The sequence below is a fragment of the Microtus oregoni genome, unplaced genomic scaffold (genome assembly GCF_018167655.1).
Source record: "Microtus oregoni isolate MIOR12 unplaced genomic scaffold, Mior012 000027F_ref0000203, whole genome shotgun sequence".
In the NCBI taxonomy this organism is placed as follows: domain Eukaryota; kingdom Metazoa; phylum Chordata; class Mammalia; order Rodentia; family Cricetidae; genus Microtus; species Microtus oregoni.
The window spans coordinates 28,031,712-28,048,468 of record NW_024543086.1 but is presented as its reverse complement, the minus strand read 5'-3'; the positions used below and the strand labels follow the sequence as shown (position 1 = coordinate 28,048,468).

The 16,757-nt window shown below is 47.5% G+C and overlaps 1 protein-coding gene across 1 annotated transcript in view; it reads left to right on the top strand.

Annotated features, from left to right (window-relative positions):
- Tekt5 (tektin 5) overlaps positions 1 to 16,757 on the top strand; it is a 36,629-nt gene that overhangs the window by 1,985 nt on the left and 17,887 nt on the right. Inside the window, exons 2-5 of the mRNA XM_041676418.1 lie at positions 6,700 to 6,783; positions 7,934 to 8,004; positions 11,087 to 11,230; positions 15,912 to 16,134. Of these exons, the coding sequence (XP_041532352.1) occupies positions 6,700 to 6,783; positions 7,934 to 8,004; positions 11,087 to 11,230; positions 15,912 to 16,134 (522 nt within the window). The remainder of the gene's footprint in view (positions 1 to 6,699; positions 6,784 to 7,933; positions 8,005 to 11,086; positions 11,231 to 15,911; positions 16,135 to 16,757) is intronic.

Below are 16,757 nucleotides of genomic sequence, written 5' to 3'. Positions count from 1 at the left end.
TCTGTCTCTCTCTGCCACCCACAGCATGTGGCTTTTGCCCTAATACTAAAAGGAAGGGGCATTTGATATTCTCATTGGAGGCAGGAAGTGGGCTAGGGCAAAGGACAGTTGGCTCTGGCTCACACTAGCAAGGAATAGCCGTATTTCCAGAATCATGTCTTCCTGTTAGCCTATTTGCGAGAACTCATAGGGGCCTCCTGGCTACAGAGGAGTCTGGGTAAGGGAATGTTTTTCTCTACACCCAGGAGAAAGTTCAGAAGGGATTAAGAGGTTGTTGGGTAGGGACAATGTCTGCTTCCTGCTGTGGGAATTAGTCCTGGGGCTCACTAGCGCATACAGGGGCTGCCACCTGGAAACCCGCCACACCTGACAGTTGCGTCTGCACCAGGCTGGGACAGTGGCAGGAACGCTCACAGCAAAGCTTTAACACTCTGGAACTCCCAAATCTATCTGGGGAGTGCTCCGCTGTTCCCTCCCTCCCCTGGCTTGCGCCTTACTAAGGAGCTAGACAGAGACTAGCAGTGTGAGGGAAGTCTATTGTTCTCTCTTCCCCTCTTTATTCTCTCCAATGGTCTGGAAGCCCGGCTCTGCCTGTGCACAGGTTGGGCAGGAACCAGACACACCTGAATTCTATCTGCTTCTCCCTGTCTCCTGGCTACCACAGTCCAGGATGCTTCTCAGCAGCAGGAACAATGATCTTTTCCCAGGCTCCACCCCAGGAACCAAATATCAAACTAGATTGCACCCTTCTCCCACTGGCTCCGAGAAGGCTTCCTTAAATTTAATGTCTTTTGGAAGGGAAGTGTTTTGTGGGGTGTTGTTTAGTTAGATTTTCTATAACTGTGAAGAGACACCATGACCATGGCAACTCTTATAAGGGAAACCTTAGGGCAGGCTTACAGTTCAGAGATTTACTCCATTGTCACCATGGTGGGAAGTGTGGCAGAGTGCGGGCAGACACCGTGCTGGAGAAAGAGCTGAGAGTGCTATACATTTATCCACAGGCAGCAGGAAGAGAACTGTTGGTCGCTGAGCCTGAGCTTGGGTATCTGAGACCTCAAAGCCCAACCCCACAGTGACACACTTTCTCCCACAAGTCCACACGTCCTAGTAGTGTATGAGTGTATGGGGGCCATTCCTATTCAAACCACCACATTCCACTCCCTGGCCCCCAAAGGCTTGTAGTCGTATCATAAAGCAAAAAATGCATTCAGTCCAACTATCACAATCTCAACCCTATTTAAAAGTCCAAAGTCTCTCCTGAGACTCATGGCAATCTCTTAACTGTAATCCCCTATAAAAACAAAATAAAAAATCAGATCATATACTTTCAATATACAATACACTATTGTTCCAAACAGGAGGAAATACTGGACCAAAGCAAGACTGAAAACCAGCTGGGCAAACTCCACACTCGGCATCTCCATGTCTGATGCCAAAGCGCTCTTCAGATCCCGGCCTCTTTCAGCTGTTAGTGCAACACACTTCTCTTGGGTTGGTTCCACTCCCTGTTAGCATCTTTCCTCGGCAGGAATCCCATGACTCTGACATTGCCAACATCTTGGGGTCTCCAAGGCAACCCAGACTTCACCTTTTTTCATAGCTTCATGCATTAGCTTTTTAGGCCTCCATTCAGGGCCACCCCTGACACATGCCTGGCCTCAGCAGCTTTCCTTAGTCACAGAGGAAGATCCCATAATCCCTTTCTTTTGTCCTTGACTCCAAAGCCAGGACCATAAGGCTGCCGAGTTCTGCTTCTTGCTGGGGCTGGAACATCGCCCCCCCTTGTTCACTTACATCTTCATCAGCTTTCTGTTTTTCATCAACACCTAAGTCTGCCTGTACTGAAACTTGCTCTGTAGACCAGGCTGGCCTTTAACTCAGAGATCTGCCTGCCTCTGTCTCCAGAGTGCTGGGATTAAAGGCGTGCGCCACCATGCTTGGACCTAAACCACTCTTTAATTCCTTTTCACAGGTTGGAAGTTTTGCTGTGTGGGGTCTTGCCCTGAGGTCACCACTCCTTTATTTCATTTAACATAAGGATTTTTTTTTAAATCTATTTATTTCCTTGAATACAGGACTTACTTCTAGTCCTTTTCTCCTCATCTTGTACATTTTGTATTTTTACTGTCTCAGTTTGCTCCTTTTCATTAAAGATCTTCGTTAGAGTTAACACTAATAACCCCATGACAGAGTCTATGCTAGGCTGTTTTGAGATTTCCTCTGCCAACAGAATTAATCCTTAAATTTAGCCTCGGGCAGACTCTTTTGAACAAGGGCAGAAAGCAGCCACATTCTTCACCAAAATATCACAAGATCAGTCTCTAGGCTACATGCTAATATTCTTCTCCTTTGGAACTGAGTCAGGCCCCACACAGGCCGAATCACCCTCAGCACCCCTGTCTTTCATGATCCTACTAGGGTGGCCCATTAAGCAGGACTTAAAACATTCAACTGCTTTTCTAATCCACATTCCCAAGGTCTATATTCCTTCAAACAAAAACATTGGTCAGGCCTCTCACAGCAATACCCTAGTCCTTGGTACCAACTTCTTAGTGTTCTATTTCTGTGACAAGAATCATGACCACAGAAACTTTTATAAAGGAAAACATTTAATTAGGCCAGCTTATAGTTCAGAGTTTAGTCCCCGTGATCACCATGGCAGGAAGCATGGCAGTGTACAGGCAGACATGGTGCTGGGGAAGGCGCTGAGAGCTCTCATCTGGATCTGAGGGCAGCGGGAAAAGAGCTATCAGTCACTGTAGTTTGTTGTTTTTAATTCTTTACCCTTTGGGGGCCTGCCACCCAACTCCCAAACCAATCACACATGGAGTCTTATTGTTTCTTATAAATAAGCCTTAGCTTGGCTTGTTTGTAACCAGGTTTTCTTATCTTTAATTATCTCATCTATCTTTTGCGTCTGAGCTTTTATCTTTCTCTATTTCTGTATACCTTTCTTCTTTCTCGGTGGCTTGCTGTGTAGTTGGGTGGCTGACCCTTGATGTCCTCCTCTCCTTGTTCTATCTTGCTCCTCCTCCTCCTCCTAGATCTCTCCTTCTCTGTATTCTCTCTGCCTGCCAGCCCCACCTATTCTTTCTCCTGCCTCACTATTGGTTGATCAGCTCCTTATTAGACCATCTGGTGTTTCAGACAGCCAAAGTAACACATCTTTACAGAGTAAAACAAATGCAGCAAAAAAGAATGCAACACATCTTTGCATCATTAAACAAATGTTTCACAGCATAAACAATTGTAATACATTTTAAAATAATATCCCATAACAAGTCACTGATCTTGGACTTGAGCATCTGAAACCTTTAAAGCCCACCCCCACTGTGACACACTTCCTCCAACAAGGCCACACCTCCTAATTTTGTCACTTCCTATAAACCAAGCATTCAAACACATGAGTCTATGGAGGTCATTCCTATTCAAACCACAACAGGTGTTACTTCATGTAGCCTAGGCTGACCTCAAAATTACTATGTAGCCCAGGATGACCTTGAACTCTTGGTTCTCCTGCCTTTGCCTCTCAGGCACTGGGATTACATTTACCACCATACTCGGTCTATCTGTACTTGGGAACTGTGAAGTAAGCACTCTACCAATGGAGCTATAGCCCCAGACCCATTTTAACATCTTAACTCCTGAATCCCCTTCCTCCATAACCTGTACTAAAGCTCTGGTCTGCCCCTCTCCATTCTGCTCCAATTTTCTTGTTCCTCTGACCTCAGGGTCTTTGTGCCTGCAGCAGCCTCGTCCTCATTCCTATTCGCCTTTGCCTGTTCTTCTCATGTCTCGTGTCACTACCTGTCTTTTCCTCCCTCCCCACAATGTCACCTTATTTTCATTGCATCCCTTATCAAAATCTTATCATCTTTTAAGTATTTGTGTGTGTGTGTGTGTGTGTGTGTGTGTGTGTGTGTGTGTGTTCATGAATGTGCACCATGATATACATGTGGAGGTCAAAGGACAACTTGCAAGGTGGCCTCTCTTTCTCCACGACATAGTTCCTGGGGACTAAATCTGGTCATTAGGCTTGGCAGTAAGTGCCTTTACCTGACGAACTATCTCTAATTTCTCAAGGTGTTCTCTTTGCTCTATGGAATGCAGCCTGTTGTAGCAGGGCTGTCTGTGTGGTCACGTGCTCTTCTCCAGCCTCTCAATCGAGCAGAGCTCAGAGGAGGTCCTCCAAGCTCCTGGACAGCAAGTCACTGGATCCCCCTCCTTTCTGAGCTCTTTGGTGCCTTTGCTCCTAGAACCTTCTGCTCCCTTGTTGGGCCTGTTTGCCTTTATGATGTCACAGACAGGCAAGTGGCTTATCACCATTGTCCCTCAGTCCCTTGAGAACTTCCTTAGACAAACAGCTTATTGTCTGACCTGCAGTTGTGCTCAGGTCCCCAAGACCCCTGGAGAGGAGGCCAGAGACTGTTGTAATGCTGCCTTGGTCTCACAGGGCCCTGCCCCCTTTCCGTAGCTTGCCTTCTACTTGAACAGCACCAAAAAAAGGTGTACAAGGATAGCCATAGAGACTGTCTTAGTTACTGCTCTACTGTTGTGTACAGACACCATGACCAAGGCAACTCTTATAAAAGAAAGAATTTAATTGGGAGCTTGCTTACAGGTTTACAGGAGTAGTCCCTGATCATCATGGTGAGAAGCAGACAGGCATGGCACTAGAACAGTTACGGAGGGCTTCACATCCTACCACAGGCAGCAGGCAGGGAGAAACTCACCCCCAATGGCTCTCCACCAAGGCCACACTTCCTAATTTACCAACTGGGGACTAAGCGTGTGTGTGTGTGTGTGTGTGTGTGTGTGTGTGTAAATTCATGTATATGAATTTAGGGGTGGGAGGACATTCTCATTCAAACCACCACCACAGGATCCATTGACTTTTCTCAAGCTATAACAAATTCCTTCAAGAGTAGCTGAGGAAAGGGTTTATTTTTGACTCACAGTTTGAGGGAACGGTCCATCATGGTGGGGAGGGCATGGTGGCAGGAGTATGAGGCAGCTGGTCACACGGTGTCTGCAGCCAGGAAGCAGAGAGAACAGTGCTGGTGCTCAGGAGATGGTACCAGTAAAGATGTCCCATCCCAGACAGGGTTCTACATGAGGTCTTCACACGTGTAGGTGGACATAATCTGCTCACAAACCTGACTGGTGAGATAGTGCGCCTACCCTGAGCCCGTGTATGGATGAAGACATAGTGGGGCTGAGAGGTCACCCAATGTGTCCAAGTGCACACAGTAGGAAGTGGCTAAGCCTGAGTTTGAACCCAAGAAATAGGAGGACTGCAGTTGACGCATATCATCTAAAATGATAGCTTGGCTTTATCGTGGTTTGGGAAAGCTTAGGGACAACATGCAGAGAATGGGAAGGGGTGTTATTCCTGTGATCAAAGACCCATCAGTAACAGCTCACAATGTCAGAGGGTTTTAATTGTGATTGATTGACCAAATACCATGGCACTGGGAATGTATGGCAGAGGCTGGTCACTTCCTGGCCGACAGGAAACAAAGACAAAACACAGGAAGAGACAAGGGCTTGTGAGAGATATTCCTTGTGGTGGTATGAAAGAAAATGGCCCTCAAAGGGAGTGGCGCTTTAGGAGGTATGGCCTTGTTGGAGCAGGTGTAATCTTGTTGGAGGAAGTATGTCACTGTGGAGGTGGGCTCTGAGGTCTCATATATGCTCAAGATACCACCCAGTGTCTGAGCTCACTTCCTGTTGCCTGTGAAAGACATTGAACTCTCAGCTCCTTCTCCAGCACCATGGCTGCCTGCATGCTGCTATACTCCCAGTCACCATTCTCCCTGCCACGATGATAATGGACTTAACCTCTGAAATTGTAAGTTGCTGCCTCAATTAAATGTTTTCCTTTCTAAAAGTTGCTGTGGTCATGGTGTCTCTTTTCAGCAATAGAAACCCTAAGACACTCCCCATGACCTACTTCCTCCCCCTAGACCTCACATCTGACCTGAATCCATTGATGATCCATGTCCTCTTGAGCCAGTCACCTCTGGAATTATCTTCATGGGCATATGGAGAGTTGATCTCCCCTATCTGTCTGTCTGTCTGTCTGTCTATCTTCATCATCAATATCTATCTTATACGTCTATCATTTATCTATAATCTATCATTTATCCTCTATCATCTATCTGTCTGTCTGTCTGTCTGTCTATCTATCTATCTTCATCATCAATATCTATCTTATACGTCTATCATTTATCTATAATCTATCTATCTATCATCTATAATCTATTATTTATCATCTATCTATCTATCTATCTATTATCTATAATCTATCATTTATCATCTATCTATCTATCTATCATCTATCTTCATCATCAAATCTATCTTATACGTCTATCATTTATCTATCATCTCTATCTATCTATCTATCTATCTATCTATCTATCTATGACACCACACCTGATTTTTAGGTGTTTCTTAGCCCTATCAAGGTGAGTTCAAGGTGAAGCATCACAGGTTCCCTCCCAATTATACCACTTCCCAGGACACATCCTTGTCCTGATTTGAATACATGGGCTTGCAGTGGTCCTGGCACACAAGTACAATGATGACACCCAGGTACCTCACAGAAAGAGCAGACAAGGCATAGGTTCTGACTCACCTACACTCAGGTTCTACTCAGGCCTCCACAGGACACACTCTTTCCCATTGCTTTAATAGGTAGCCCTGGAATGTCTGTACAATCGGGAGAAAAGGATCGGAATAGACCTTGTCCATGACAACGTTGAGAAAAACCTTATCCGGGTAAGGTGCCACCTGGGAGTGGGTGAGATGACAGCTGGCTAGTCAAAAGGTTCTAAGTGGCCTGTCTGGAGCAGAAGTCACATGTGATGTCCCCGTGGAGTTATAGCTCAGAGAACACTAGTGGGCACTGGTGTCCTCGTGTAGGGATGGGGAGAAGCAGAAATAGAATGGGAATATTTGATCTCAATCTTATTATTTTCAAAATGACCATAAGGATGGCACCATGATAATAATAGTAAAGACCCGTGTATATTTATTTTTGCTCATTTAAGCAGGGTCTCAGGTACCCAGGCTATCCTCAAGTTCACTGTGTAGCTGAAAATGACCTTGAACCCTTGATCCTCCTGCTTCTACCTTTTGAGTGCTGAGATTACATACATGCACAATCACATCTAATTTATACAGTGCTGGGAATACAACTGAAGGCTTCATATATGCTAGACAAATGGTACTCATAAAGATAGTACTTATTAAGCATATACTGTATACTGTAAATGTATACCAATTCAGATGTGGGTTTAATTTAATGAAATATAATCTGTGAGCACTCTGCACATAGTTGGTGATAAATTTTATTTTAATTTTTAAGTATATAAAAATAAGCCAGATATAGTATCACATGCCTGTAATATCAGCTACTTCGGCAGTTGAGGCTGGAGGATCACTAAGCCAAGGCCTACATGGGCTATAACATGACTTTAAGGCTAGACTGGGCAAATCACTGAGCTCCTGTTTCAAAATAAGAAGAGGGGATAAGACAGCTCAGTGGTAGAATTGCCTGCCTAGCTCATGAGAGAGGGGAGTGGAAAAGAGAAAAGAGAGAGAAAGGAAAGAGGAATGGAGGGGGAGAAAGGAAAGAAAAGAAAAAGGAAGGAAGGAAGGATGAAAGGAAGGAAGGGAGGGAGGGGGAAGGGAGAAAGGGGGGATGAGAGAAGAGAGGGAGAAGGAAGAAGGGAGGAAAGGAGAAGGAAAACTAAGAAACCTAGGTATGGTGGCACACACCTACAACCCCAACACTAGGGAGGTTGAGGCAGGAAGATTTTGAATTCAAGGCCGCTACCATCCACTCTTAGCTTCAGTGGTGCTGGGATCCCCACTCTGCTGTTTCCCGCCATGCCAGCTCTTTCTGACATTCCTTTTTTCATTTCAGGAAGTAGATTTACTAAAATGTTGCCAAGATCAGATGAGAAAATTAGCTAAACGAGTCGATTTCCAGATGCGGTAAGAGATCTTTCTCCTTCAGAATCGCTTGTGGGTTCCCCAGATTTCTGGGGAACAGCCAGATGGATCCACGTGTCTCTGAGTAACTATTGAGGTCCTTGCATTCTGTCAGATGTTTAACACCAGCTCTGTGGGCTGGGAAGGGTGGGGGTGTGTCCTGGGATGCTCATCTGCTCGCCGGAGATAGCTCATCCCCAACTGTGTTGGCCCGACAGAAGGCACCAACCTCCCGACACCCGACTTAGCTTTGGCTTCCCCAGGCCAGGTCTGAACTTGGGAAGAGAAGCACCTGGTGACATTAGGCAATAAGGCAAGAAAATGGGACATCTCTGGAAGGGTGTTGGTGGACGCTTGAGCAGGGAGTCTTCAAAAGGCACCAGCTTTTGTTCTTAGACCATGATGTAAACTGGCATCATGCCAAGCCAGGGGCCTCTTGTGTAATTAAAGGGAAGTTTGTGCTTTGCCAGGTTTGGGGCCCCTCTGCTCCCATGAGACGGCTTCTTCCCATGGTGCTGGCGCTTGGCATTTACCCTTCCCTGTCCAGGGGCACGCCGCTCGGCTGGTTTTTCTTCTTTGCTTGTTCTTGTCACAGAGGGCACAGCCAGGGCTGCCCTTCTTGAGATGGCCAGCAGGGTGGCCTACGACGTGGGGATGCTCAAACCTAGCTTGCTGAGAGGCTCCAACGTTGACCTGCTCAGGTGGTCACAGATGAGGGCTTGTGACTTTCTGGGCCAGGACTGAGATTTGCTTTCAGGAAGAGGGGTGGTCTCATGGTATGGGCACCCCAAAAGAATAGAAAAAGTTCCTCTTGACTGGGGAGGAGCCAAGCTTTGGTCCTTCCTTGTGGGCTGACAGCAGGGTGAGGTATGCCATAAAGGCAAACAGAGGCCTCTCCCTCGTCCTCAGCGGCAGCAAGCACTGGTACCAGCTGCTCTGAGGTTCCGCCGACCCCCGTGCTCTGACCTGTTACCTTCTGGCTTTTGTTACACCACAGTTCACCAGCTAAGACAAGCCCTACTTCGCTATCCTGGCTCAATATGCAAGGTCCCAGGGTGGGTCCTGGTGGGGTGTCTGCGTGTTATTAGCAAGAACTCACCTTCACTCAACATAGAACACAGGGAGAGGTTCATGTTTAGAGGTTTCTTAGATGCAAACTAGGAGTGTCTACTTGGTATATTTAGGTCTGAGAGTTACTGTTTTCCTTTAAGGACCAGAATCTGAATTCCCCTTTCAAATGCATTCATTGCTATTTTACGTGTCATTTGAAAAGATAGAAAGAATAAGCAAAGGAGCAGGTACTTGGTACTTGGTGAAAATTGTGAAAGTGGTTGCCTGTAATAATAAGGGTGCGGCAGGGCTGCGTCCCCAGCACCCGGCTGCCTGCTCGGCTAGCTTATGCCCCGAAATAATTACACGGACACAGTATTCTTTTAATCACTGCTTGGCCCATTCTCTTCTAGGCTAATTCTCACATATTAATTTAGCCCATTTCTAATCATCTGTGTGTAGCACCCCAAGGTGCGCTTACCGGGGAGATTCTAGCCTATGTCCATCCTGGGTCCCACCTATCCTCTAACCAATAAAATGGGCCAGGGCAGTTCCTTTATTAGCCAATGACCTTCCCCCATCAGTTGCCAGCAGTTTGGAGCCTTGGCCAAGCTTAACCCCGATTCCAACAGTCCAGGCTCAAGTCCCTGCCCCCACCCCTTGTCTCCTCTACACCCAGCAGCCCCTTCCTCCCCAGACCCTGATCTCAGCTGGTCCCCAGTCCCTGAACACCTGGTTATTTCTAGCTTTTCTACGTTTGTGTTAACTGGAGATCACCTCCGCAGCTTTGTCCGTAGTGCTGATTCCTGCTTGATACGAGCGCCTGGCTCAGACAGCAGCTCAGACTCGGGTGGCCTCAGGTTTTGCTCCCTCTGCCTGCATTGATGACTCCTCCACTGTACTGTGTCCTGTCTTTTTAGAGTCCCCACAGTTCCCTTTACCATGATGGCTACATTTAGTTATACAATTCGAGCAACTTGAAGGCAGGGGCTTTCTCTACGCGCTAACGCTGGTGTTCAGAACCGTCTTCCGTTTCACAGTGGTATGTTTGTGATAGAAGAGGCTCCACACAGACTTTGTCCAAAGATGGCTCGGAATCTTCTAAATCTGGCCTGCCATCTGTTCTTAGAAATACAGGGATGTTTTAAGACTTACTTTTATTCTGTGAGCATGAGTGTTTGCCTGTGTGTACATATGTGCACCAGGTGTGTGCCTGGTGTCTTCAGAGGCCCGAGAAGGCATCAGATCTCATGGAACTGGAGCTACAAATGATGTGAGCTGCCTGTGAGTGCTGGAAACTGAACTCACATTCTCTGGTGAGTGTTTTTACTACCAAAACAAAGCCATGCCAGGAACCTACATATTCTTTGTGGCTGGTTGAGTGGATGCAACTGAGATATCAACACCACTCAGAGCCTGAGGCATTGACTACTTGGCCTTTTTGTTTGTTTTTGTTTTCCAAGACAGGATTTCTCTGGGTAGCCCCAGTTGTCCTGGAACTTGCTCTGTTGACCAGACTGGCCTTGAACTCACAGAGATCCTCCTGCCTCTGCCTCCCCAGTGCTGGGATTAAAGGCATGCATCATGTTACCTGGCCATTTATAGTAAATGCTGGCTCATTCTTTTTCCCCCAATTTGTGTTTTATTTGTGTGTGTGTGTGTGTTCTCATATACTTGCATGTCATTTGGAAACCAGAGGACAACTTCAGGAATCAGTTCTCTCTTCCATTGTGACTTCGGGGATCAGACTCAGGCCAACATGCTTGAGTTGAGGCTCTTTTTCCTCTGGAGCCGTCCTGTTGGTCTGGCTCATCTCTGTTTTCAGGCAACAGGTGTGTTCGTCCTGGAGCGAGCCCTAGTGGCTCTGAGCAGGAGGTGTTGACACCAAGGGGGAACAGAACTGAGCAGCCTCTGGGCAGCTCTTTCCTACAAGTCTGAGGACTGGGTTTGCACCCTGGGCTCTGTCTCCACCTGATGCACAATGACGGCTGTGGGTGGAGGATGCTGGGTGACCACACAGTGCTTCTTCTTACAGAGATAACCGGGATGCTCAACATGCCCTAGAGCGGGACATCGAGGACAAGACCTCGGCCCAGTGTATTGATGAGGGGTGTTTTAACCTGAGAAACACATCCGACGCCATCAGCTTCTTCCATGGCATGGAGAAGTTTGACGGAACGTACGTACCCAGCTCTCTCTCCTTGTCTCTGACCAGGTCCAGTGGGAGTAAAGGGAAGGGTGTTGTATGCCAGTCAAGTGGCCTTTGAATGGAATCCTCTGTTGCAAAGGGCGGGATCTTAGTCTGGCTAGTGGTTAAGATAAGAATTTACTGGAAGTCTGTAAGGGAGCACCAGAGTCAAGCAGAAGGCTGCAGGGGAAGGTTCTGGCAGTCAGAAGGAACAAGGGAGGGGAGATCCGGGTGTGTGTCCTGGGGATCTGTGTGCCTGCCCTGCGGCCCTGGCTCTGCACCCACTTGCTGTGTGTGTGGCCTTGGGTGGGAGGCACTGGGTACACGTCACATTGCTGTCTTTGCATCCTTGTTCCACCCTTCCTAAGGTACAAATCATGTGCTTGGCTCAGCTGAGAGTCCCAGGGCCACTGCCACAGTGGTAGGGCATGCTGGAAATGCTTCCATTGGCAGTCACGCCAAAGCTTAAAACATGATGGCTGTCACCAGTAGGAGCAGGAGTTCCGTTTAGTAGTGCCACGGTCCAGCTGCAGGACTTGAGATAGGGAAGGGGCCTCAGCATGAAGAAATGAAGTGTCGACCACCAGATGAGTTTCACACAAGTGACTGTCCCCGAATTGCTCCAACCGTCTTTACTGATACATCAAAACAAACACGTTTTTCCATACTAACAAACAAGTTTTTCTTTCTCCAACGTTAACCTCAGCAAACAACAACAAAAAAAGTCAAATATGTTTTTCCCCAACTTTTACATCAAAACATCTTTAAGTCCAAAACAACACTTATCATCATGCTAGCTAGGCCAAATACCAAGCCAGATCCATCCTGTCTTTACAAAACTAGAGGTGATATATTAAGCACATATTTTCAAGACCAACGATCTCGTCCAAAACATAGTTATAGAAATAGGGGTGATCTGCCTTCCATTCTGTCAGTTCTGAATCAGAACACCTCCCGGGGTCTGCTGTAGCAGCAGTCATCCCCAGATGAGAAACCCGAGAAGCATCAACTCACAAAGAATTTTAGGGGGAAGTATTCAAGGAAAAATGGGATTTCCAGGAATGAGCACGCCTGTCCCATGCATGATTGACAAAATGACACTAAAATCACCAAGAGAATCATCACTATAATGGGAGACAAGAGAGTGTGCAGGCCACGCTGTCCCAGCAGTCTCCTGCGCTGTCCTGACGTCTGCTGGTCCTCACCGAGTGAGACTGTCCTGTGAGCTTTGCCTCTTCTGGAGACCTGTTAGAACAGCAGTCATATACCAGCCCGAAACAAGACCAAATAGCTCCCAACACAGCAAGGTCCACCAACACTTGGGTTTGTGGGAGAGAATAGGTTCTTCGGGGCTGGAAAGAAGTCTCAGAACTTGCCTAGCAGGTATAAAACCCAACTTTAGTTCTCTGCACTACACACACACATGTGCACACACACACACATGCATGCACAGCCAGGCTGCCTGGGCTTGCTGTGTTCCAGCCTCTGTGTGCACACTGTGGGTGAGTTAAAGCAGGTTAAACTCTCTGGGGCCACATTTCTGTATCAGCACCATGGGGGGGAAATAGTGTGTACTTTCTTGGGTTACTGTGAGGAAGAAAAGATGGACACAGGATGTGGGGACACAGAACACAGTGTTTGACAGGAATGCCTGATGTTGATTGTGTGCAATTGTGCAGCATAATTTTTTCACCCTGGCAGCTATGAGTAGCACTGAGGCCTCTTGTATGCATGGCACTCTGGAGGGCATGCCACCATATCATGGAGGGTCAGATGGAATGATACATGCTTTCTTTGTCCACGGGCTGGGGTCTGAGGAGAAAGGGTGGGAGAGAGATGCTTTGGGTGCAGGCAAGAGGGTGGGGTCCATCCTGGTTCTGCTCTGCACTGTGTTTCATCTCTAGCAGACAGAATTGTATTGGGCATTATGTTCACCATAGGTATTTATGGAATGAAAGAACAAAGGGGAGGAGGGAAGGGAGGGAAGGAAGAGAAAAGAAAGAGGAAGGGAAGAAGCCCCTGGATAGGCTCTGTGGACTATGCCTAGCGTCATCATCTGGATTTTAGTCAAATAGTAAGGTACCATTTTGGGATTTCTGGAATGCCACTTTCTGGGGACTTCCCTCCTCTTTCCAGCTGGGTTGAGGCCTTGGAATAGTGAGGCAGGAATTTGGGCTTTGCTCCTGTAGGCACAGTTGCCCATCTGCACAGGGACACCAAGGGGTCCCTGCACCCCTACAAATGCCTCCCCTAAGCCTGGCTGTCAATCTGCTCATACTGGGAATGGCTGCTTTACCTTCGTCCTACTGCACTCTCAAGAGTTGCTCTTTGTGGCCGATAATTGCTCCCCAGATGTGCAAACTTGGGACTCTGTTTTCCAGGCTTGAGGCCAAGTAAAGAGAGGGCGTCCAGTGACTGACGGATTGTAGGATCAGTGCAGCTCTCAGCAGCTTGGGGTAACAGAGGTGATGACGACGGTTATGATGCTAACGATGGTGGTAATCACAGTGCTGCTGGTGGGGACGGTGATGGTGACAGTAGCTGTGTTAGGCTTTGTGTTGAGAACTTAGCATGCAGCATCTTATGAATAACAATCACTTGACAAGGTGTGTGTCAGGGCACAGGTGCTATAATTGTCCCCATTTTATGAAACCAGCGCCCAGAGCAATAAAGCAATTGGCCTAAACTCACACAGCAGTCGGCACACCTGAGCTGTGAGTCTACACTGGACATGGAGTCTAGGTGTTTTGCCAATGACAATTTCCTGCCTCTGCATCGAAGCCTGCCCTCCCTTCTGCCCTAAGAGGAATGAGCCCCAGGGAAGTACACCCCTGATAGTGAGGTGCACCACCTACGGGGAGACAAGTCACATTTGATGGCTTCCCTCAGGGAGAGGGAGATGAGGCTGCTGTTTTCTTTGGGGATCTCTCAACTGCCTGCTCCAGGGGAAGGCAGGGGCATAGCATCTTCTGGTGGAGACAATGATTCATTCTCATTGGGCAGGAGGGCATTCTCTTAGCATATGCTCATGGGGAGTTTTGCAGTTTGGTTGGTTTATGGAGACAGCCCTCGAAGATTCATGGGTCATGTTCTCTCACTCACCTCCTCACACCTGGAAATGAAGGGAGACCAAGTGCTACGTATGATAGGTTCTTGTTCAGTTTTTGATTTTGGTCTTTTTGAGACAACTCAAATTCTTCCTTCTCAGCCTCTTAGGATTCCAGATGTACCACCAAGAGAGCTGCTTTTCTTTCTTTTTTCTTTTCTTTTTCCAAAACAGTGTTTTTTTCTGTAACAGCCCCGATGTCCTGGAACTCACTTTGTAGACCAGGCTGGCCTTGAATTCACAGAGATCTGCCTGCTACTGCCTCTGAAGTACTGGGTCAAAGGTGTACACCAGCACACCCAGCTAAACAGCTGTTTTTCAATACATTCATACATACTTATGATAAGTGTTGGCGTGTAAGCGAGGCACAAGCAAAGGTTAGCAACAACCACTAATAGAATAGAATAATCACAATATTTTGTAGTGAAAGTCATTTAAAGCTTATGAATTGGGGCCACTGAGGTGGCTTGGTGTGACACTCCTGCCAGTAAGCCTGATGACCTGAATCTGATCTCTGGGATCCCACTGTGGAAGGAGAGAGCCAGTGTCTTCAGACTGTCCTCTGACCACACGCACATGCCCATGCTGAACCAACCCACAAATGGAATGCAATTAAAAAGTGTTTATAAATTAAATAAAACTTAGGAATTGCTTATTTCTTGAAGTTTCCATGTGATGTTTTTATATCTCAGTAGCTGATGCAGACCTGGCTGTCTCACTATCAACTGCACCTAACTTCCTCCCAGGCTCACACCTGAGTGTGTGAGCGCCCGTAGGAGTTGCCCCAAGGACCTGGATGCTCTCATTCTTAGCTTCACTGCTGGTACTTAGAATAACACGTGGCCCATGGTGGACGCTAACAGCATGATGCTTAGGGCAGGGGTGTGACTCAGCAGCAAAATGCCTGCCTAGCATGTGTGATGCTTAGGACATGATGCTTAGAACAGGGGTGTGACTCAGCAACAAAATGCCTGCCTAGCACATGTGATGCTCTGTACTCTGTACTGCTACTGCTAAAACAAAAACCAGAAAGCAACGCAAATAAACAAAACAAAAAACCCACCAGCTAAACCCCATGCGTGTTGAGTGAACAGGTGAGTTAGTGGCCTAGCCACATGCCTGTCATTGAGCTGGGGGCCCCTGAGCCAGACTGGGCTCTACTGACTGCTTCTTGGCCTGGTTACATCTTTAGTGGAGGCAGGAGGGCAAAAGCTCCTAGCAGGACCACCACCTGTCCCATCCACTTTTGAGTGCCTTATTGAAAATGCTGGAACCCCTCCTGGCTCCTTTTGGTGTCCCTGTAAAATGAGGGATGAATTTGGGCAGCTGTCCTCAACAGGAAATAGACGTGTTCCTCTGGCCTTGGGGCCATTTGTGGTCATTGAGGCCATGTGTGGGGGCTCCTGGAAGGATAAGAGTCAGCGTTAGGTTTACCCTCAGTGCACAGGAACAACAAAGACCCACACGCCAAGGCTGGGGATCCCCTGAATGCTGAGGTCTCCAAGACCTGCCTGATATCAGCTCCCAAGTTCCCCACCTGACTTCAGCTGCCTTTGGACTTTTCAGGGTCTCTGTTCCTGAAACCTGGGCCAAGTTCAGTAATGACAACATTAGACACTCTCAGAACATGCGGGCCAACTCCATCCGGCTGCGAGAGGAGGCAGAACACCTGTTCGAGACCTTGTCAGACCAGATGTGGAGGCAATTCACCAACACCAACCTGGCCTTCAGTGCTCGTATCTCGGAGGAGACAGACGTGAAGAACAAACTCCAGACGCAGCTGGCTAAGGTGAGCAGATGCTGAATCCGGGTGCACTGTCCACTCATGGTGCTGAAATGGTCCGATCCCTTTTGTGGGCTGCGGCCTATCTAATCCAGGAGAGAGCGGAGAGCTTTCTAGGTGATTGTAGCATCCTTGGTCACTGATGGTGAAAACCGGAGTTTGACTTGGCTGTTGACACAGTACCCAGGACACTGCTATGGCTCCTGGAACCCTTCCTTCTCTGTCTGAAGACCACATAGTTGAGTTTGACCACTTTTCCTGAGAGGCCCAGCACATCCTGTTGGCCATAGTGGCACTTTTGAAAAGAAAACTTCTGGCTTTCAAAGGTTTTCTGTAGCATGGTGCTCCCCTGTAGAAGGGTGGGATGCTTTCTGAGTTAGAGGATTGCTCAATTTTGTCCACTACCTCCTTTTCTTCCGAGACAAAACACCTCTCTTTACTCTAATTGGGGCAAAACATATCAGTTCACACCTCTGGGGTATCCTTCCTGCATGGACTTGATTTCCCTTGCTCAACACAAATGTAGATTGCACCCTGGCTGCTGGAGGCCACACTGGGCATTAGGAATAAAGCGGGCGTGTGTGTGTGTGTGTGTGTCCTGGCTTTCAAACATGCTGCGTATCTGCAGG